At 40.9% G+C, this 22,293-nt stretch overlaps 1 protein-coding gene across 1 annotated transcript in view; it reads left to right on the plus strand.

Moving 5' to 3' along the window:
* Window positions 1–888: 888 nt before the first annotated feature.
* Window positions 889–22,293, plus strand: part of Macf1 (microtubule-actin crosslinking factor 1) — a 276,478-nt gene continuing 255,073 nt past the window's right edge. Inside the window, exons 1-2 of the mRNA XM_023701121.1 lie at window positions 889–1,208; window positions 21,211–21,272. Coding sequence (XP_023556889.1) covers window positions 1,100–1,208; window positions 21,211–21,272 — 171 coding nt within the window. The 5' untranslated portion in view covers window positions 889–1,099. The remainder of the gene's footprint in view (window positions 1,209–21,210; window positions 21,273–22,293) is intronic.

The following is a 22,293-nucleotide window of genomic DNA, read 5'->3' on the forward strand; positions in this document are numbered from 1 at the left end:
CGTATGGTCGCATTCAGTAGTTTCTTTTTATTGCAGAGTAGTGTATGGATGTAGTAACTTTTATAAGTTTGCCAGTTGATGGACATTTGAGTTATTTTCCAGTTTTATTTTGGATAACGTTGTTATAAACTTTCACATACAGGTCCTTGTAAATACCTAGGAGTGAGGTTGCTGGTATATGTATGCTTAACTTTGTAAGAATTTTACTCAAATTGTTTTCTAGAGTATGTATGCCAATTTCTACATCCATCTACAATATTTGAGAGTTCCATTTGTTTTACATCCTTGCCAAGACTGGGCATTATCAGCCTAAGTTGAGCCATCTAGGTAGCATGTAGTAGTAATGTGTTTTCAGTTGCTTCTACTGTGCCCATGCCCTAATTTTGTGGTAAGTATTGTGTTTTGCTGTCCTTGAGTTCCTGATGGGTTGGGTAGACAGTTTTTTGAACCATGGAAAAGGGCCCTCCCTCGCTGCCCCTCAGCAGTTTGCCCTCCTGTCTATCTGGTCTGTTTCCTGGGCGTCTGTTCTCTGTGCATCCTCTCTACAGTGGCATGCTCCTGTTGAAAGGTTGCCCTCCTGCTGGGCCACGGTGCTCTCTGCAAGAAGTTCCCTCGTGCATATGTGACTTTTTTCTTCTGGCTACATCGTGAAGTCTGGCATTCCAAGCTGGCTGGGAATGGAAAGTTAGAGTGTGACGTCCTCTGGCACCCTCCCTTGTAGCAGGGTCTGAGGTTTGTTTGTTTAAGCTGACTGAGGATGCCTAAGATAGAGGTTTGAGTCAGCGTGACACTGGCTCAGGCACCCCTTTCTACTCTCCTTGTTCCTCCTTCTCTCGCCCCTCCCCATAGCTAGGCCAGTTGTTTCCTGGACTTTGTTTGAGATACTCTGTGCTGTTTAGTCCCAAGCTACTGCTGCCTGCTGAAAAGCAGTCAGAGGTGAGATGGAGGAGAGACTGACAGGAAGTTTCTAACGCTGAGCCCTGGGCCTCTGCCTGTGGCTGATAGTGCAGGACAGCAGTAACCTCAGGAGAAAGGCATCCAGAGGCAGCACTGAGCTGTGCTTGTGACTAACTTAGGGAGAAGAAAGGACAGGCCTGAAATGCCTCTTTTAGATTCATCTTTTTTGCCACCAACCATCTTTATTTTGACTCACATTCTTGGAATTGCTGGTGTCCTGTACTGGAAGAGATGTGCCAGAGGCAGAGCAGGTAACTAACTGGAACCAATCTTTAGCTGTGGGGCTATGAGGGTGGCAGAGGAAGGGAGGACCTAAAGGGGCCAGTGTGCCCTTCTCCTGGGCTGCCTGTCAAACTGGACTGTGCATGGGCATGCTAAGGAATCTGGACTCTGGAGTCTCTGGGAGACATGGACTGACCTACTGGTTAGATGAACCAGTGTTGGCCCAGAGCTGGAAGTCACTGCGGTGCTACCTTGTGTTCTTCCTTGGAGAGTCAGAGCTTCTTTTTTTAGTTTCTTATTCTCACAGTGGTGTTTTGGCTCTTTATTTTGAACCAAACAAACTGTCATATTCTCCCAGATACAGTTGAAGAGATTGGTGGGATTGAGAAGTTTCTGGATTTCTTATATTTAGGGAGAGAAAAGGCAGAGGAGGAAGGGTCATAAGAGGAAAGGGTTGTGTGGTGTCCTTGTGACACCACAGCATCTCTGTTCTTTTTGATGATTGATTCTGTTCCCTGCTTCTGGGGGCAGCTGCACAGTTAAACTGTGTGTGTGTGTATATCCATATCAGCCTGTTCAGTGCTCAAAAGTTAATTGTTCTCTTCTCCGAGGACTTGGGCTCTGAAAGTTAAAGTGAAAGCACTTTTAAAAAATTTTGCCAGGCCTCTTTCTCCCCATATTGCTATTATATTGTGCTCCATTTACTTCTAACTGCCCGGTGTAGGGATCAGCTCTAAGTTACCTTGTCTGAGTCACTGGTCAGCTTACTACCTTTATGTCAAGCCATTTAGACATCTGTTCCTGTAACTCTTGCAAGTTAAAATACAGAGCTGATGAGTTGTTACTTAGCCTTTCATTAAAAATTCCTGAATGACAGAATTAGGTTATTAAGTCAATTCCCAATGTCCTTTCCAGTAATTCCCAGAAAAAGCTTTTGACTAAACCCTATAGTTAAGATCCTAGTGTTTATCTCTGACAGTAGAAATAGGCATTTGGAAACACATTTGCTCATATGATGGTACACTTAAAATAATACTCTAAATTAGTTTTGCTTTTGTTTTTTTCTTTTTGCTTTACTTTTTAAAATGTGGATTTTTTGTTCTTTATTTTCTTTTACTATTTCTTCCTCTTTTCCCTTCTTTGGCTTTCCTTTATTTGAACTTAGAAACAATACTAGGCTTTAGTTATTTGGTGCTATTATGTATCATATGTAACAAGAAAGTGTCACTTAGACAAAGGCTGCTACCTTTGTTTCCCATTATATTATGGTAATGAGAGTTCTAAGCTACTAATTAGTATTTTGAATTTTCTGTAGAAAAGAACCATTACCCTAAGTGCTTTCATTTTTGTTTCAGAAATACTAATTTCATAAATAATGAAATATATTAAAATGAAAATAAAAAATGTACTGTAAAAGCTTTTTATTTATGTCAAACAACTTAGACTGAAGTACCTAATAGCTGTACTAGCAATGTGCTATGCTCAATTTATCTGTAAAACTAGAACTTTTCTTTTTGGGGGGCACTGGGGACTCGAACTGGGGGGGATGAGAGGGAAGTTTTTTACCACTGAACTACATACCCAGCCCACTTACTTATTTTTCTACTTATCTATCTGTTTATTTAGAGGCAGGATTTTAAAATTGTAGGACTCAAATTTGTAGGACTTGAACTTGCAATTCTGTCTCAGTCTCTATCAGTGCTGGGATTATTTGATCTTTTCAGTTGGATCTTTATTTGGAAACTGTGGATACCAAATCATCGATGGAACATGAAAAAACTTGTGAGATTCTGAGCCTGAATTACCATTTCATTTATTTAAAAATACTTTAAAAATAATTTGCATACTCTATAATTATTACCTACCATTGAATATAACTAGTTTCTCTACCATCTTCTGTATATTTTTGTATTGGTCATAAATAAACATATGATTAAATATGTGACAACTTTTTTTTTTTTTTAAATTATGTACTCTTTATTTATTTATTTATATGTGTGTGTGTGTGTGGCCAGCTCAGCCCACCAGGGGGCGGGGCAGGCTGGCATGTGGTGCTGGGGGATTGAACCGCGGTCCCTGTGCTTTGCCAAGCTTGTTCTAAGTAGGTGCCTTAGACCACTGAGCCATCTCACCAGCCCCATGTGACAACTTTCTGATGGGTGTGGTGGCACATGCCTATAATCCTAGCACTCAGGAGGTTGAGCCAGGTAACTCCTAAAGTTCAAAACTAGCCTGGGCTGCATAGTTCTAGGGTAGGCTGAGATACATAGTGAGACCCTGTCTCTGAAAACTAAAACAATAACAACAACCACCTCCTAAAATAATAACTCTTTCTGGATATCAACAGAATATAGGTCCTGTGTCCAGTAGATTTCAGGGCAAGGCTCAGTTGTGTGGGCTCAGGTGTTTGTCTCTATTACATAGTAAATGGGTAGTATATCACCATATGATATTGTAGTATGGATGTGGGGAATGTGTGTGTGTGTTGAAAATTTTGTTCTAGTCTCACTTTCTATTCATATTTTCATAGTATGAAGAATGGACATGATTTCAGATATTGAAGGAATTCTTTTTTAGGTTTTGTTTTGTTTGTTTTTAAACAGGATCTTGCTATGTAGTTCAGGCTGGCTTTGAACTTACTTGGTGACCCTCATGTCTTAGCCTTCTGAGTGTTGGAGTCACAGGTGTGCACTGACAAACCTGACTAGGGAATTCTTTCTGCCTAGCAAAGATCAAATGTGTTCCTTTTCTGTGTTAGACAGAAAAGGTAAGGTATTACCTTTGAAACTACCTATGGTATTTTTACCTCCCTTTCTTTTGGTAGACATATTTTTCTAACTCTTCAACATTCTATCATTCCTGTTGGGCAATTAAATCTTTTGCTTTTGTTTTAAAAATGGGCGGTGGTCATGTGGGTGGGAGCTGAGAAGAAGGATGAAGGATGTGTGATAGAGAGGGTGGAGAAAGATCACCAGTCCTGATTGACAACGTTTGGCTTGTGCAGCCACCTTCCCAAGTCTTTTTAGCAGATGTGAGATACAAGAAGGTACAGTCAGTTTGTATTAAAGCCATATAATATCTGTAAGACAAGGCTTAAACACTGAATTAGTACGTATGTATGTATGTGTATATTTAGGTCTTTTTTTTTTTTTTTTTTTTTTTTTTTTTTTTTTTGTGTTTTTTAGTGGAACTGGGGATTGAACTCTGGACCCTGCACTTGCCAGGCAAGTGCTTATTCTACTGAGCTATCTACCCGGTCCTAGTTCTTTTTGAGACAGAGTCTTACTATGTAGTTCAGGCTGGCCTTTAGCTTCCTTTGTAGCCCAGGCTTGTCTTGAACTTGTAGCAGTCTTCCTGCTTCAGCTTCCCAGGCTGGAATTACAGGTATGCACCACCACACCTGGCTTAAAAATTTAAATATGTTTAATATACACTGTCTACCCTTGTATTCACCTTGTCTCTTCTTTCCCAGAACCTATTACTGTCTCCATGTGAGTCTTTTTTTTTTTTTCTCTAGATTTTTTTTTTTAAATATTTATTTATTTTTATTTATTACATTTATTTATTTTGTGTGTGTGTGGCCAGCTCAGCCCACCAGGGGGCGGGGCTGGCTGGCATGTGGTGCTGGGGATCGAACCGTGGTCCCTGTGCTTCGCCAAGCTTGATTCAAGTAGGTGCTTTAGACCACTGAGCCATCTCTCCAGCCCCCTCTCTAGATTTTTGAAATAACTTCCTTCCCCTGATCTGTCCTCTTCTAACTCTAGCAGCCAGAGTGATTTTTCTAAAACAGAGCTGTCTGTATCACTGTGCTGCTTAAAATAAACCCAGCATTGCAAGGGCCTAAATTCAATCCCTGGTTCTGCAAAAATAAGTAAATAAATAAAATAAACCCAGGCTTCCCTTCTGCTTTTAGAAGAGAGCTCAGACTCTTCAGCCTGATTTGAAAGGGTTTTTATGATCTGATTTGGGCCTGTTTCACAGGTTTTAGTTCCTGTCTTGGTCTTACAGACACACAGCATTCTCAAGTTATTTAAAAACATGCACTGGGCATGGTGGTGCACGTCTATAATCCCAGCACTCTGGAGGTAGAGACAGGAGGATCTCTGTGAATTCGAGACCAGCCAGGGGCTACAAAATGAGTACAATGCTGCCCCCAGCTGCATAGAGAGACCCTGTCTCAAAAAAAATAAATAAAAGGGCCGGGGAGATGGCTCAGTGGAATAAGTGCTTCCTTGGCAAGCACAAGGGCCTAAATTCAATCCCCAGTTCCGCCAAAATCAGTCAGTCAATCAATCAAACAAACAAGCATGCAGCTCTCTGGTTGAAATCTTCTCTTCACCTGGGGCTGCTCATTGTTTGTCCTTCTAGGTAATCAGTTACTGGCTCTGGAGAGTCTCCCATGATTGATGTAAGGGTTCCTCTTCTGGGCCTCAGTGCTGTCCCATCTGTGGTACAGTACTTATTCAGACTTGTCTTACTATCTTGCATGATATCCTCGTCCTGCCACCAATTAGAATCTATTACCCTATAAGATCTTGAAGAATAGGGAGTCTCATTCATCTCAGTATTTTAAGTGCTCAAAAATAGTTGTCAGTAAATATTACTTGAATAAATAAATGCAAGAATTAACATAGCATTAGCTATATGCTGTAGAGCGAAGTATGCCCTGTTCACTTAAAGGCTTGAGGGGGCCAGGGAGATGGCTCAGTAGAATAAGTGCTTGCCTGGTGAACACAAGGGCCTGAGTTCAATTCCCGCTTCCCGGAAACACACACACACACACACACACACACACACACACACACACACACCATTTAAAAGGCTTGGCTTGGGCTGGCCAGATAGCTCAGTGGATTAAAGCTCCTGCTTAGGCAGATGCAGGCTGGCGAAGGAGGGGGGTTGATCTTTGGCTTGCTTGCTGGCCTCACCCCCAGGGCATGCTGAGATGGTGAATGAGACTGGGCATGGTAGCACACACCTGTAATCCAGAGTTTGGGAGGTTGAAAAACCTTCCTGTTTTTCACTACAAGTCCAATCTATGTAGTGAGACTATGTAGAACCTGTATTAAATACATAAAAAATAAATAACAGGCTTGGCTTATTTGATATGTACTCTATGGTAGTTGTGTAGGTATAAGTTAACTGAATGATGCAGAGTTTACTTGTGTTTTATACTATCTCATTGTGACATAAATAGGAAAAGGGCTTTATGGTTACATGTGAAGAACATTTGAAGGTTTTTTTGTGTTTATGAAAGGAAAACTTTTCCTTCACTATTGTTTGTTGTTTGTTGTTTTTGTTGGTAAAACAAAAGGTTTGGAAAGTCTGATCTCTTAAAGTTCTTCCTTTTAACTCTTTTTTTTTGCCAGCTCAGCCTGCCCTCGGGGTGGGGGCTGGCATGGCCTGTGGTGCTGGGGCTTGAACAGTGGTCCCCTGCACCTGCCTAAGCTTGCTTAAGCAGGTGCTTTAGACTGCTGAGTTATCTTGTTGGCCTTCTTAAGGTTCTATTTCCATCATCCCACTAAGAGGCCCACACACAGTGCTTAGATCTGGGACGTATGAAGTGCTACCTAGGATTGCCTCTCTCTCTCTCTCTCTCTCCCTCTCCCTCTCCCTCTCTCCCTCCCTCCCTCCCTCCTTCCCTCCCTCTCTCTCTTTCTAGCAGTCTCTTTATTCTATTGCATTATATTAAATTTAAGATTATTGATAAAATAACCAACCTTACTGTGAATTATCTCTATTCTAATCCCTGCTGTGCCTTTGGTCATTATATAATTTTATATGACTTTGAGTTATCAGAGTTAAGTTTGTCCCTGTTCTTTGAACTTTACTTTCCTTACTTATGCTATTAGCTGTGTGCCTTCCATTTGTGCTCTCTGTCTGTCTGTCTGTCTGTCTGTCTGTCTCTCTCTCTCTCTCTCTCTCTCTCAGTTTAGGCTGACCTTGAACTCTGTGATCCTCCTGGCTCAGCCTCTTGAATGTTTGGATTACAGATGTGTCACCTTACCTGGTTTTCAAAAATATTCAATTAGTGTCCTATATCTAATGTGTCTTTGCTCAAATAATCATAATGGCATTAGATGCTTTGATGAAGGTCGAGTATTTTCCTTTCTAAATAACACCTCCCCCATTTGTTCAGGATAGTAAAAACAAAAACATTGAACTTGAAGTCAAAAGATCTAGGGGCCGGGGAGATGGCTCAATAGAATAAGTGCTTCCCTGGCAAGCACAAGGGCCTGAGTTCAATCCCCGGTTCCGCCAAAAAAAAAAAAAAGATCTAACCTCTTAAGTCCTATTTAGCTTAGTGCTATGTAATTTTATTTTATTTTTTGAGATAGGGTGTCTATGTTGTGCAGGATGGCCTTGAACTTGCTTATGTAGCCCAGGCTGGCCTCAAACTAATCATGCCTCAGCCTCCTGAGTGCTAGGATTATAGCTGTGTACCACCATGCCCAGCACTGTTACATAATTTTGAACAGGTTGTTTAACTCCTCACAACTTTAGATATTTAGTCTGTATAAGAAAAAACTAAATGAAGATCTCTAATTCTTTGTGATTTTTGGTACTACAGTCATAAAGCCTGTACTTGAAGATGGTATGGAATTGTGTTTGAGAGCAGGTTGAACACAAGGAGTCAGGCTGTATTCTTTTTTATGTACTTAGTACAGGGTCTACAGGGTCTATGGGGTCTCACTACACAGATCAAACTCCTAGTGATCCTCCTGTTTTCAGCCTCCCAAGTGCTAGGATTACAGGCTCTCTTGCTGCCACGCCCAGTCTCAATTTCAGTCTCAGGTGCCCCTGGGGCAGGGCCCAGCCCCTGCATCCCCCTAAGCAGGGTGTTTTAATCTGTTGAACTATCTGGCTGGCCCCAGGCTCTATTTTTATCATAGCTGTGATCCTACCAACTGACATTCATTTATCTGAGCTGTTTTCTCCTCTGTAGAATGGGGTTAACAATGTCACGTTTTTTTTTTTTTTTATTACATTTATTTATGTGTGTGGCCAGCTCAGCCCATCAGGGGGCGGGGCTGGCTGGCATGTGGTGCTGGGGGATCGAACCATGGTCCCTGTGCTTTGCCAAGCTTGTTTCAAGTAGGTGCTTTAGACCACTGAGCCATCTCTCCAGCCCGTGTGTCACATGTTTTGAATTCTTTTTTTCTTTAAGACAAAACCTTGCTATATGTAGTGTAGGCTGGCCTTGAACTCACAGCACTCCTCCTGGCTCAGCTTCCTGAGTGCTGGGATCATAGGCATGTACTGCCATGTCCAGCTTATTTAAGTTAGTTCTCAGAAGACATTTTACAAGTGACCAGAATGGTATACGGTAAATCTCCACCTTATGTACAAGTTCCATTTCATGAGAATGTTCTTAAATTGGATTCCTTCATTATTCGACAGTCTTACACAGTACACCTGTGAATTTTATATAGTACAGATGTGAAAGTTTGTAATTTGGATTTTCGCAAGTCGGGTACTTAGTTGTTTCTTTTTTGTTTTTGCAGAGTCTCACTGTGCAGCTTGGACTCATAGTGATCCTCCTGTTTTCAGCCCCCCTAGTGCTGGGATTACTAGTTGTTTCTTATTGTTGCAGTTTTTCACAAAAAATTATCATTGAGAACATGCTACTTTCCTGTGGGCTGCTGGAGTAAAACATAGTTTTATAGTTGGAAATTAGAAATTTGTGACAGAACCACTGTGGGAGTATATAAAATTTGTGATCTGTCTATTATGTTTTAAATAAAATTATTTTTTCTGCAGGACCCTAATTGATCTATCTATTAGGAATCACTTTTATACATCAGAAAGACTTTTGTATCACTTTTATATCCTTAAGAGCAGGTGGGTTATAAGGGCCAGGATGTAGCTCAATGACATAAACACCTGCCTGACTAGCACAAGGTCCTGTATTCCATCCCCTGAACCACACACCCCCCCAAGAAAAAGTGCTTTTTAAATTTTTTTTTTTTTTTTTTTTTGCAGAACCAAGGATTGAACTCAGACCCTTATGCTTGCCAGGCAAGAGCTTATTCTACGAAGCCATCTCCCCAGCACCCTTTTATTTGTTTTAAAGACAGGGTCTTGCTGTGAATTCCAAGCTGGCTTTGAACTCTTGGCAGTCCTTTCTCAGCCTCATCACCTGGGTCCTGGGATTACAAGTGTGTGCCAACACACCTGGATGATTTGGGCATTTAGAAAAGAAATTTAATATAAAGTTTCAGGGAGCTGGGGAGATAGCTCAGTGGAATAAGTGCTTGCCTGGCAAGCGCAAGATCCTGAGTTCGATCTCTGGTAACACGTACACACACGCGTACAAAATAATAATATATTTGTATTTTTTTTCCTGTTTTTTATACTGTTACATGAAAGCCAGTAGCTGTAAACTCTCTGATAACTTCCAGTCAGGTATCTTAACATTAGCTTGAACATTTTTCCCTTCACTTAGCTGTTTATGAGATCTGGTAGCAGCCAGATTCACCTTTTCCTACCTTTTGTTATGAAATGATAAAATGTTGGGCGAAAAGAAAGGAAAATGATCCAGATAAATATCTTAGCCCATCTTTCTTGGATATATGACTGTCCTGATCAAAGGGCTGTTCTCTTCTGTCACTAACAGTTTCTTTTTTGAAACACAGAACCTATTAATTATTTCTAGAAGTTGCCTCATATATTTGTTTGAGATGTATCCCATATCTCCAGTTAGCCATAGTTAGGAATTTTTATTTCTGAATTTCCCTTAGAATATTACACACACACACACACACACACACACACACACACACACACGCACGGATGCACGCACGCACGCATGCACACACATGTGCAGTTCTTATATCCAGCTTAGTTTTTCTAGTTTTTTGGAGTTTTTTTGCAGAACCAGGGATTGAACTCAGGCCCTTGTGCTTGCCAGACAAGTGCTTATTCCACTGAGCTATCTCCCCAGCCCTAGTTTTTCTAGTTTAGATTATTCTCAGAGACAGCAGAGTACAATAAAAATTATTGCATTTGAGCTTACAGATAAATATCTAATATTAGTCAAGTCATTTAACCTTTTATATCTTAGTATGTTTTGTCATTGAAATTAAAATGACTCATTTCTTAGAAAACTGTTGTTGGGATTAAATAAATGGTATTTAAAGTTCTTAGCACATTACCTGTAAACAGTTAGATACTTGTACTCAGTTAATTTTAGCTTTACTTAGTGCCATTCAACTGCTAGTGACTGAGATATGAAAACAAGAGCCCTTGCACTCAGGGAATTTCAATATGATAAAAGAAAATGTTACTAAATATGAATGAGGAAATATTCATTCCTTTTCTTCTTTCTTGCCTGTTACTTGTATATTTTTTCCTACGGCAAGGTAACTTTTTGGAGGATCCTTCTCCCAGGCTAAGGAATATCTAATAGGGGGGATAAACTGAGTACTGTTGTCACAGATTATTGAGGTGACCAAGAGCTTAGTCAAGAAAGGATAAAGTTAGCTGTGTGGCCCTTTCTTAGTAACCAGTAACAGGATTATTAGGAGTTTGTAGGTGGGAGGGTAGGAAGTTGTCAGGTGACCGTGGAGGTCACAAGGCTTACTTATACCAAGTGGCCAGCTATGCAAACTGATGTATATTTTTACTTGTCTTTGGGGCTAATATCTGGACACTTGCTTTCCTGGGTGCTGCCTCTCTCCCTGCCTTCGGAAACAGGTTTGAAAGCAGCATTGGTCTAAAGAAGTTGTTCTATTTAGGGAGCTAAAGCAGAGGGCTGGTGATTAGACCCTTATCATCAGCAGGGCCTTTTTGAGTGGTGCAGCGCAGGATTGGATTGTCTGCCCTGGCATCCACAGAGGCTCCACTTTTCTCAGCCCTGGTTGGCTCAGAATTGTGAAGAACTAATAGATAGGCTGGGCCATCTGAGTGAAAAAGCCCTTCATTGTGTTTCTTCAGCATTCCAGTGTCTGGTACAATTAGCCAAGACTCAGAAAACAAGTTGAACAAACAAGCAAGCAGCCTTCCATGGATGGATAAAGGGATTTCTGCCACAGCTGAGTTAAGTGCACTTACTGTAAAGACAAAGTGGGAGGATCTGGGAGGAAGGGACCTTGGGATACCATTCCCAGGTGGCCAGGGAGAAAGAATAGAGCATCAGGCATATAGTCGCTCAGAAGTTGCTGGAATCTGCTGCGCTAATCTCTGCTAGAGGCAGTGCTTGACTCTGCTCTCTAAGTAAGAGTAATCATCTGTGACTCTTCCCTTTGGGCAGCCAGAAGTACGGGGAAGTGAGTCTTTCTTAGGAATCTAGGATATTTGGCAGTGAACAGCATAGGTGGGAGGGTAGGAAGTTGTCAGGTGACCATGGAGGTCACAAGGCTTATTTATACTAAGTGGCCAGCTAGGCAAACTGATGTTTATTTTTACTTGTAGTCTTTGGGGCTACAAATAAAATGGAGGTGCCTGCTCCATTATGGTCTCCCATCATGAGACCGTCTCAGTTTGGGTGCATTTTTTTTTTCTTTTCTGTGGAACCGTGGATTGAACTCAGGCCCTTGCGCTTGCCAGGGAAGTGCTTATTCCACTGAGCCATCTCCCCGGCCCATTGGGTGCACTTTAAAGGCACTGCTGGAGAAGAGGTGAGCTGGAGGAGCAGGTAGTTGGGCAATGGGTGCACTGTTCCTGACTTGGCAGTAAGCCATGACAGTCTGTCAGCTCTCTGGCAATTGTTGAAGATTTACCGGGTCACAAGCTTTTGCTCTTCAAATGTAAGGTAACTAGAGGACCAGCTTCTGTCTGCTCAGTCTTCCTTGTTACCTTGAGTGGACTTTTATTTATGGAGCCCCCCACCTCTGAATACTCTGGTAGTCTGCAAATGCTGAATTGATGCCACTTCGGAATAGCATGCTGTTTGCCTGAAGACCTGGACCCCATTTTTGTTAAGTGCCCTAGGGAGGAGCTTCCTCTCTGACCTCAAGAGAAGGAGGTCAGTAGGAAGTTGTGGGTGGAGCCACTTCTCTGTTCTGCTCTCTGTTCATTGCCTAGCTCTTGGGCTGCCTGTTTCTGTTCACCTTGTGGCCTGCTTTGAGGACCTGCAAGGGTTCGCAGGTCAAGGGCTGGAGGTTCTTTGGGACATCTTCCTTTAGTGGGGCCAGCTGACTTGGGGAACTATGTGGCCCAGTTACCAAGATGAGCAGGAGTTCAACGCCCACCTGGTTTGCCGCATGTGCTGTATGGGTTAGTATGTATGTGTGTGTATGTGGCGGGGTGTGGGGGGGATCTTTGTCTGCGCCTGAGGATCCTAAATAGCCCTTGTTCTCATTGACTCATAGGAATACACAGCCTTTGAAGCCCTGAAGGTGTTACAACCTTTGTGCTTGTTAAAATGTGGGGTGAGATAGAAAGGGTTTCCTACTTCCTGGGGAACTTCGTAAGCTTGTAGTGACTGGCAGTTAAGAGCTCAAGCATTGGGTGTGGAACTTTTTATAGAGGCTGAATTCATGCTCAGGCTTCTTTCTGCTGGTGCCAGGAAGCTACTTTTAAGTTATGTTGCATAGTGCCGAAAGTCTAGGGTATATTTTTAGCAGAAGTTGGTTGGTTACGGAGTCCACCTCTGAGCAAGTGGGGGTTGATGGAAGGGAGGAGTCATGCTCTATGTTTCCTCTTTGGGGCCTATTGTAATTCTCTTACACTCTGGGCTGCCAGTATAACAGACAAAAACATTTGAAGATGGTCTGGAGAAAAGGGCCTACAGAAGTGTTAGCGAGGGGGAATGCTGTTAGCTGAGACTCAGATCTCCCCTAATAGGGAAAAGAGTTCATTTGCATAACGTTCTCTGACCTTGAGCAAATGGCCATAGGTTTCTTGCTTTCCAAAGTATAGGATGTACTGTACTAAAACATTTCACTGATTTTTTTTTTGTAAAATAAAATGTAGAAGGATGTAGTGTGTTTTTCATAAAGCTAAAATCATTTAAAGAAGTGTCTTTTATTTTGAAATTATTTCCCTAATTTTTTATGTTAAAATAACCTTTATTTTATGAAAGCTTTGTTATTAGAAGGCAGGTCTTTAGGTAACAGTAGCAAAGTAAAAAGTTGGAAATTTCAGGTTAGACTTTCTTTTTAAAAAAAATTAAAGCAAATACAAAACAGATAAAGAAAAAAATTAGAAATGATACAGAATTTCTCTAAATGAAATAATATGAATTTGACAGTATTTGTATTGCATAGTGTTATCTTCAACATGTTAGACTCTCTTTGGAACATTTACTGGCCTGTGAGATTTAAGTTTAGGAACCATTGGCTTGATAATCCATGATTTTTTTTTTTTTATATTTTGAGTCTCTGAAGTAGAATAAAGTCATGATCTAAATTAGGCAAGCTTTTTACTAACATTAAAATCATTAGTGTTTTGATAGAGAGGGGACCTCTGCAGAAATAGAGGAGCATAACTGGGCTTCTGATATCTCCTGACTGCTAGGACTGAGGTTTTGATTTCTGCCTTGTCTTCTTTTTTTGTTCCCTTCCTCCTTCCCTCTCTCTCTCTCTCCCTCTTTTTCTCTGTCTTTCTTTGACAGGGTCTCACTATGTAGCCAAAGTTGACCTTGAATTTGCAGCAATCCTGCTCAGCCTCTCAAGTGTTGGGATTACAGGTGTGTGCTTCTTTCTGACTGCTAGGCCAGTGCTTTCTTCCAAACATTGAAATGCTTTTTAGAAATAAACTAGTGCTCTACTAATTTTGGAGCACAAGGATGGTGATTTTAGTCATTTATTGTCATGCTTTTTAGCCTTTTAGCTTTCCTGTATCATTGAGATTTTCTTTCTGGGAACTGAAAATGTCATCTATATCTGATTTTTTGTGGGGGAGAAGAGTGTAGAGATGGACTGTCATGATGTAGTACAAACAGGCTTTGAGCTCTCTGTGTGGCACAGACTGGGCTCAGCAATCCTCCTACCTCAGCCTACCACATGCTAGGATTATAGGTGTGTGTGCACCACCACATCCAACCTTAGTAATCTATATATAAAAGTGCTCAGACATTAAATGTAGAGGCCAAAGGTATTTTTTTCTGTAGTCAACAGAGAAGTATAAGGAAATCAAGAATTTCATTGAGACAGGTGTGGTGGACACGCCTGTAATCCTGGCACTAGAAAGCCTGAGGCAGCAGGATCATTGAAAGTTAGCCTGGACTACAAAGTGAGTTCAAGGCCAGCCTGAAATACATAGGGCGACCCTATCTCACAAACAAACAAACAAACAAACAAACACACACACACACACTCTAAGTCATAGAGTCAAAATCCAGTGCCTCCTATATGAGTTAATAACTACTAGCTGCTAGTTGTAGTAATGTATATAGTATTTATAAACAGTGCTAGTCATCATTCATCCCTATACAAGACCAAGCACACAAACACTTGGATTGCTGAAGTAAAAACTCTTTTGTATATGCTTTATTTCTTTGCTTGGGGTGCCTGATGGCTAGAGAGAGTAGCTCCCTATTGTGAGCCTGACCTAGCTGCTGGCTCTAGGCTTGCGGTTCCATTCTGAAATGGAAGCCAGCCAGACACTGCTCTATTTGCTTGAGTTGTACTTTTTACAAAGCTCTCCAGGTGCATGTTTCATAGATTGGTATTTGGGGACAATTGACTTAGTCCGAACTTGTTTTGTAGATGCAATTCAGGCTCAGTGACAAGAGATGAATACTGTATCAGAAAAAGGTTGGAGCCACAGATTAGACATCAGGAAATCTAATTTAGCAGAAACCTGGTTGTGCACCTATATAACTTTATCTAAATTCATTGATCTCTCTGGGCCTTGGTTACTTTATCTTTAAGATGATTTTTGAGGATTCTTAAAACTGCTTCTCTTTTGTATATATGAAATATTTAGCTTTTCTGAATGTGTTATATTTGAGTATTCTAGAAAATACTGATCTTTTTTCTTTCTTTGTATTTCTTTCCTTGTATTTTCTGTACATTTCCCTCCCTCCAACTCTGGAACTTTTTTACTGGCTTCCATCTCTCTTTTTTGGGGAGGTAGGTGCTGGTTAATATACCCTCAGTCTTGGACTTGTGAAGCATGAATTCATTTTATTTCTTTATAAAATTTGGCCTGTATTTTCTGATTCCTAATAGTTCAAAGAATTGTCATTGACATAGATCAGATTTTCCTAGGAAATAGGTAAAAACGTAAAAAAAAAGAAAAAGAGGCAGGGTCTTGCAGTGTGTTCCAGGGTGTTCTCAAACTCATGATGATCCGCCTGCCTCAGCTTTCTGAGTGCTAGTATTACAGATGTGCCACCATGTCTAGTCTAAAAATTTAACTTTGCATTGAAATTTCTAGAATTTTAACTTTCCTAAATTCAGTCAGTTCTCACCAAGACTTTCTCAGTCTGTACCAACCCTTGGTGGTGGATGTCTTTTCTTTTTTCTTTCCTGGGATAGCATCTCATTACGTAATCTAAGTAGACTTTGACTTCACAGTGATTCTCCTGCCTCAGCTTCCCAAATGCTGGGATTATGGGTATATAGCACCACACTGGCTAGACTTGTATTTAAATCTTTACTAATTACGGTGTGACTTTTGGAAAAATTAACAGTAAGCACTTTAAGCATTAAACTTTAAATTATAAAATGAGGATAAATAATACACACTTGGATAGCATTGTGAGGATTAAGTTGAATACTAAGTGTGACAGACCTCACATAGTTTTGATTTTTTTGAGACAGGGTCTCGTTATATAGTTCAGGCTGGTTTTAAACTCACAGTGAACGGGCTGGAGAGATGGCTCAGTGGTCTAAAGCACCTACTTGGAACAAGCTTGGCAAAGCACAGGGACCACGGTTCGATCCCCCAGCACCGCATGCCAGCCAGCTGCGCCCCCTGGTGGGCTGAGCTGGCCACACACACACACACACACACACACACACACACACACACTAAATAAATTTATTTAAAAAAAAAAAACTCACAGTGAACAACCTGCTGTGTGTACCAAGTCACAGTTTATGTTTTTTTCTTGTTTGGAATGCTTTATGTAGCTCCTCTTTGGCCTGCTAGAGTCCTCTTTGTCATTTAAAGATTAGTTCATACAGCAGACCTTTCATGAACTCCTTTGTCAGAATTATTCAACTCTGTGTGCTTCAGTAGCATTTTGTGCAGTGTGTATCTGATAGCTTATTTGCTCAATGTTATTATTAATTATTTATATGTTGGTCTCTTACCACTAACTGTAAACTTCATAAGGTCACAAAACAGACCTATTTCAACACTCTCTTCTCCTTGTGTTAGCTTGGGAGCTTTGGTATCTCCTTTATGGTACCGGGGATCAACCTCAGAACCTCATGATCAACGTTTTTGGGTTTTTTTTTTTTTTTGTATTTTTAGGGAAGGGTCTACAGGGTGTTCAGGGCCTTACTACTAGATCAGACTCATGTGATTCTCATGTTTACAGCTTCCCAAGAGCTGGGATTACAGGCTTGCGCCACCATGCTCAGTCTCAATTGCCATCTCAGCAGGACCCCAGGGGTGGGGCTGGCATGGCAGGCCCAGGGATCAAACCCCTGGCCCCTGTGCCTGCTTACAGGCGCTTTAATCTGCTGAACTATTTGGCTGGCCCTACAAGATCAGTCTTGACAGAAATATTGCTGATAGCATTGAATATGACTATAGCAGGGAAATATGTTAAAAACAAGATTTCTGCTTTAGACAAATGAGTTTGAGATGAGCATAAATTTTTAGGATGCAATCTGTCATATATGAGAGTGGTGTTTGGGATAAAGGCCTGTGTTGGAGATGTGGGAATTATCTGTGAATAGGTTATAGTTAGAACCATGGGGATAGATTAAATCATTCTGGGATAAGGTAGAGAATAGGCATCTGTAACTTTTTATTTTTTTAAAGCAATGATCCCCTGCCCCATAACATCAAAAGCTTTGCATATAATTTTGGTATTTTATGATACCCCCCCCCCAAACCCATTAACCAAGTTTTAGATCCATGGATATTTTAAGAATAAATCTTTATTTTTTATTTTTTTAATATTTATTTATTTTTATTTATTACATTTATTTATTGTGTGTGTGTGTGGCCAGCTCAGCCCACCAGGGGGCGGGTCTGGCTGGCATGTGGTGCTGGGGATCGAACCGCGGTCCCTGTGCTTTGCCAAGCTTGTTTCAAGTAGGTGCTTTAGACCACTGAGCCATCTCTCCAGCCCGATCCATGGATATTTTAAGAAGCTATGATATAGAATAAAAATAAAGAGGACCAAAGATGAAAAAACATTTAAGAAGGGAGCAAAAGAGAATGAAATGCCAAAGAAGGAGGAAAATTCAAGAGGGGGCATGTGGCTGGGGGTGGTGGTGTATAATCCCCACACTCTGGAAGGGTGGGACAGGAGGATCACAAGTTCAATCCTAGTTTGGGCAATTTAGTAAGACCCTGTGGCTCAGTGCACAAGCCCTTGGTTCAAAGTAAAAAAGAATAAGAGTTTATTTTAAAAATGAAGGAATGATCAACATTGTCTTCTGACACATAGAGTTTAAATGAGATAAGATGCAAAACCACCCCACTAAGTTGGCAATTGGGTGGCTGTGAGGAGAGCAGAGACATGGATCTGTGGAGTTGGAAGCCATGACCAATAGGTGAGTAAGAGGTGAGGGAGTAGAGTCCAGAGTTGTCGTCAGATTTGTTCTGGAAGCCCAGGGAATAGAGCTGGTAGAGAAGGGGAAGTTGAAGATATGAAGGCAGGGGACACTTGCTGGATTATGTACCCAAGAGGAAAGAGGCGAAAGGACAGGCTTGGGTTATGAGGAGGGACGTCTCTGCCAGTGAAACTGAAACAAAGAAAGTTAGAGTAGGTATTGGGAATTTGTTTCCCAGAGACCTGTAGTGTAGTCTTAATAAAGTTGGAAACAAGTACTAACTAAATCTTTCCAATTAAAGCCTTGTAATTCAGAAATTGAATAATTAATAAAAACACCATGCAAATAAGATAATAGATAAATGCCTTTGTTAGATCTGAAATTCTAAGAAACTTCCAAATGAATTTTGCCCCTTTCTTTGTCTGTTTTCCTAACATAATATTTCCTGAGAATTTTATCTTCACTGATAGACAGAATAATCTGTGTTAGGCCTAGAATTGAAGTAGTGAGCCAAATTTAAAACTTCGCCAGTAGTTTGAAAAGTTTGAGCTATTCAGAGCATGCTGAAGTTCTGTGTTATAGTTAAGGTTTTTGTTTGATTGCCCCACTGAAATTACTTGCTAAATTATTGTTAAACTCTAGTAGCCGTTTATGCTGATGTTTAAGTCAGGAGGGGGGTTTCATTCGGTTCATAGGCCTATCAACACAGGACCTTTAAAAATGGTTCTTTTCTCAAAGAAGCTAAGCAGTTCTATGAAACTCTTTTCTGGGGAACATGTAACTCAGCTGTGAGCAGGCTAGCTGGCTTTGGAAAGTCATATAGTCAAATTGCTTTTAATATCCTATTCAGAAAACATACTTTCATCCTTTTTTTTTTTTTTTTCAAAATTTTATTGTTGTTCTTTTTTTTTCCAAAATTTTATTGGATCCTTTTCTTCCTGAATAGAAAGGCAGTTATTTAGCTTTGAGGCAGTATGATTGATGTGAGACCATTAAGTTTCTCTAGGGCAGTGATAGTGAACCTTTTATTTTTTTAATTAAAAAAAAAAATTTTTTTTTTAAAGTTTTGATTTTTTTGAGACAGTCTTGCTATGTAATTCAGGCTGGGTTTGACCTCACTGTGAACCCCCCCACCCCCCGAGGTAGCCTTGAACTGACAGTGATCCTCTTGCCTCAGCCTCCTGAGTGCTGAGATTACAGGTATGTGCCATACCTTTAATTTTTTTTTTAAACATTTATTTAGTGTGTGTGTGTGTGTGTGTGTGTGTGTGTGTGGCCAGCTCAGCCCACCAGGGGGCGCGGCTGGCTGGCATGTGGTGCTGGGGGATCGAACCGCAGTCCCTGGGCTTTTCCAAGCTTGTTCCAAATAGGTGCTTTAGACCACTGAGCCATCTCTCCAGCCCCTGCCATACCTTTTAGAGCTGCTGTGGTAACAGACAGCTCTCTTGGCATGCTATAGGTTAACCTCTGCTCTAGGGCATTATGTTCCCGGAAGGGCTTGGTAAATGAACAGAAAAATCATGTAGTGAGCTTAAGTCACAAAACTTACATCTTTGGGCCCACAAGAACAAGACAGTGGGCCAAAAAGAAATCAAGTGAATTCTATGTTACTAATTTAAAAGAAAGATCACTAACTTTTTCTTTTTTCAGTTGTGAATTAATGGGCTATTTGTACAATTTTTATGATAAAAATTCTAATAAGAAAAGAAACAAAACTTGCATCTTTGGTGTCAGAATTGTGTAAAACTAGAATTAGACATGGTTATGATGTGATTAGTGTTGCAAAACAGTAAGGACCTGCCTTTTTAAAATACATATACAGGGAATTGAACTCACTACTTCATGCTTGCCAAGCAGGCATTCTGTCTCTGAGTTACAGCCCAGGCCTCAAGTCTACTTTTGGTGAAAGTATAGTAGTCACAACTAATAGTTATAATTTTTCCATCATGGAGGCATGTTCCAGCACATAACTGATACTTATTAGAGTTTTGGGAATTTTACGTATTGAAAACAGTATATTCTTCTAGGTAACTCAGTTCTTAATTCATTTTGTGTTTTTTTTTAGCCTGTCTTCTAATCATATACTGGCTAATTGAGATCAATAACTTGTTAAAGAGGACCATGTTTTACTTTATTTGTGTCTCCCACAATCTCTTAACAGCTAAAGCTTTACATAATAAGACCTAATTATAAAAACTTACCCCCCACACAAACACACGTGAATGATTGATGATAGATTGATAAAGGTGACTACAGTATGGGGGTATGTTCGGAGGAGTGAATCTGGAGTGTGCCAGTGTGGTGGCTGGATAAGAATTATAGGTGGAATACACTAGACACAGTCAATCTTAGATGCATTGTCAGCCTGTACATTGATGTTCATGTAGAAGGGAGCAGACAGCAGAAAATAGTGACAGTGAGGATGACTTGAATGAGGTGATATAGGACAGTGGGTGATAAGCCTATAGCATGCATGTTGCAGCAGGCTGTTTGTATCATTGAAAATTGTAAAAGGTTTGCCATCACTGATACAGGGGATGGGGTAGCTTCAAGTAAACAGAAAAGTAGCAGGGCTGATGGCTCAGTATTCTGGAAGTGGCCTTAGGGAATTGGCTGGAGTGGGAGAAAGTGAGCCCTCTAAGGTCTCAGCATCTGCAGAGAAGTAGGGGCCAGGTATTGACAGTTTAGTTTTTGTTAAAGTGGTGAAAACAACTGAGAAAGTAGGAGAGTTTGCCTCTGCTTCCTCCAGTGTCCTCTTTGGAAAAGGAAGGAAGGGAACAGAAGCAAATTGGACAGCTTTGAGAGGTAGCATTCAGGAAATGCTGGGCGGGGAGGACAGCAGTGGAACATTACACAGGCAGATTGGTGGATAGAAAGAGATGGAACCCACCTGCCAAGGCCACCTCAGGTCTCACAGTGGTGTTCACAACTTTGACCTTCCTTCAGTGCTTGTTGTAAAGGAATTAAGGAGTCACTGTACTCCATGCTCTGCTCAGATTATGGTGCTCAAAAGATGTTGCTGTGACAGGATTTTTGAAGCACATGCCTAACCTGTAAAGTGACAACAGGGTCAGGACCAAAAAGGAAGTTTGGATAGACAAAGCCTTCATTACAAGAAGTCACTGTCCTGTGTTTCTGTGGGTAAAGCCAACTTTTGTTTTGTTTTGGTTGGGACAGAATCTCACTTTAATGTTCAGCACGGCCTTGAAATCACTCTTTAGCACAGGTTGGCCTCAGACTTGACAGTGATCCTCTTGCTTTAGACTCTTGAGTGCTGGGATTACATGGGTGTGTCACCATACCTGCTTTTAAAGTGGTCATGGAGAAACTAAGATGTGGGCAAGACAAAGGATTGGGAACTTGTTGCCTGCACAGTCCTGAGCCCTTCTCTGTGTTTCCTTTGCAGATGAACGGGACCGGGTTCAGAAGAAAACATTTACCAAGTGGGTCAACAAGCACTTGATGAAGGTAGGACTCCTTCATGTATGTCATAGATGCGGCTCTAATACCTTCTTGCTCCTAAGCTGGATCTGAGTCTCCCATTTCTCAGAGAGCTCAGATTGCCTGCTTTGTGCCAGTCTTGAAGATAGGCACATTTTCTCCCTGCCTCCCACCTTCCTGCTGTTACAGTCATGACTGTGGAAACAACGACATTATCTGCTACTACCTCAGAAGGCTGAGGTTGAGGATGCTTGGGATGATTCCTAAGATTCTAAGAATACTTTTTTTTTTTTAAATATGTATTTAGTACAGGGTCTACAGGGTATCACTACACAGATTGAACTTGTAGTGATCCTTCCTGTTTTTCATCCTCCTAAGTGCTGGAATTACAGGCCTGCATCACCATGCCCAGTCTCAGTTGCATCGGGCCGGGGTTCAAATCTCTGGCCTCTGCATCTGCCTAATCAGGCACTTTAATCCATTGAGCTATCTGGCTGGCCCTTTTTTTGTGTGTGTGTGTGCCAAGGATTGAACTCAGAATCCTGCATTTGCCAGGTAGGCATTTATTCTACTGAGCTATCTCCTCAACCCCATTCTAAGAATACTTTTGCCAACATTAAAAAATTATTGTATAGATACCTTTATTTTTTAAAATTTCATTACTAGGTAAGGATGAAACAGAGGATTTTATTGTCTGTCTGTCTGCTGTCTTTCTATCTCAGTCTGTCTCTGTTTCTATGAGACAATGCTTTTATATAGTTCAGATTAGCCTTGAACTCAATATGTAGCTTAGGCTGGCCTCAAACTCTGGACAGTCTTCCTGCTTCAAACCACCAGGTGCTAGGATTACATGTGTCTACCATCATACCTGGCAGGGATTTTATTCTCTAAAGCACATAAAACTTAAATGTTAGTTGAGGGATTTTTATATGAATTTTACCACCATGTAGTTCAAGATACAGAACATATTTAAATTGGCTTAGATTGGGGTAAGATTTTATTAAAAGTCAAGCAGAAGGGGGCCGGGGAGATAGCTCAGTAGAATAAA

Source organism: Octodon degus, unplaced genomic scaffold (genome assembly GCF_000260255.1).
Source record: "Octodon degus isolate 3935 unplaced genomic scaffold, OctDeg1.0 scaffold00130, whole genome shotgun sequence".
NCBI lineage: Eukaryota > Metazoa > Chordata > Mammalia > Rodentia > Octodontidae > Octodon > Octodon degus.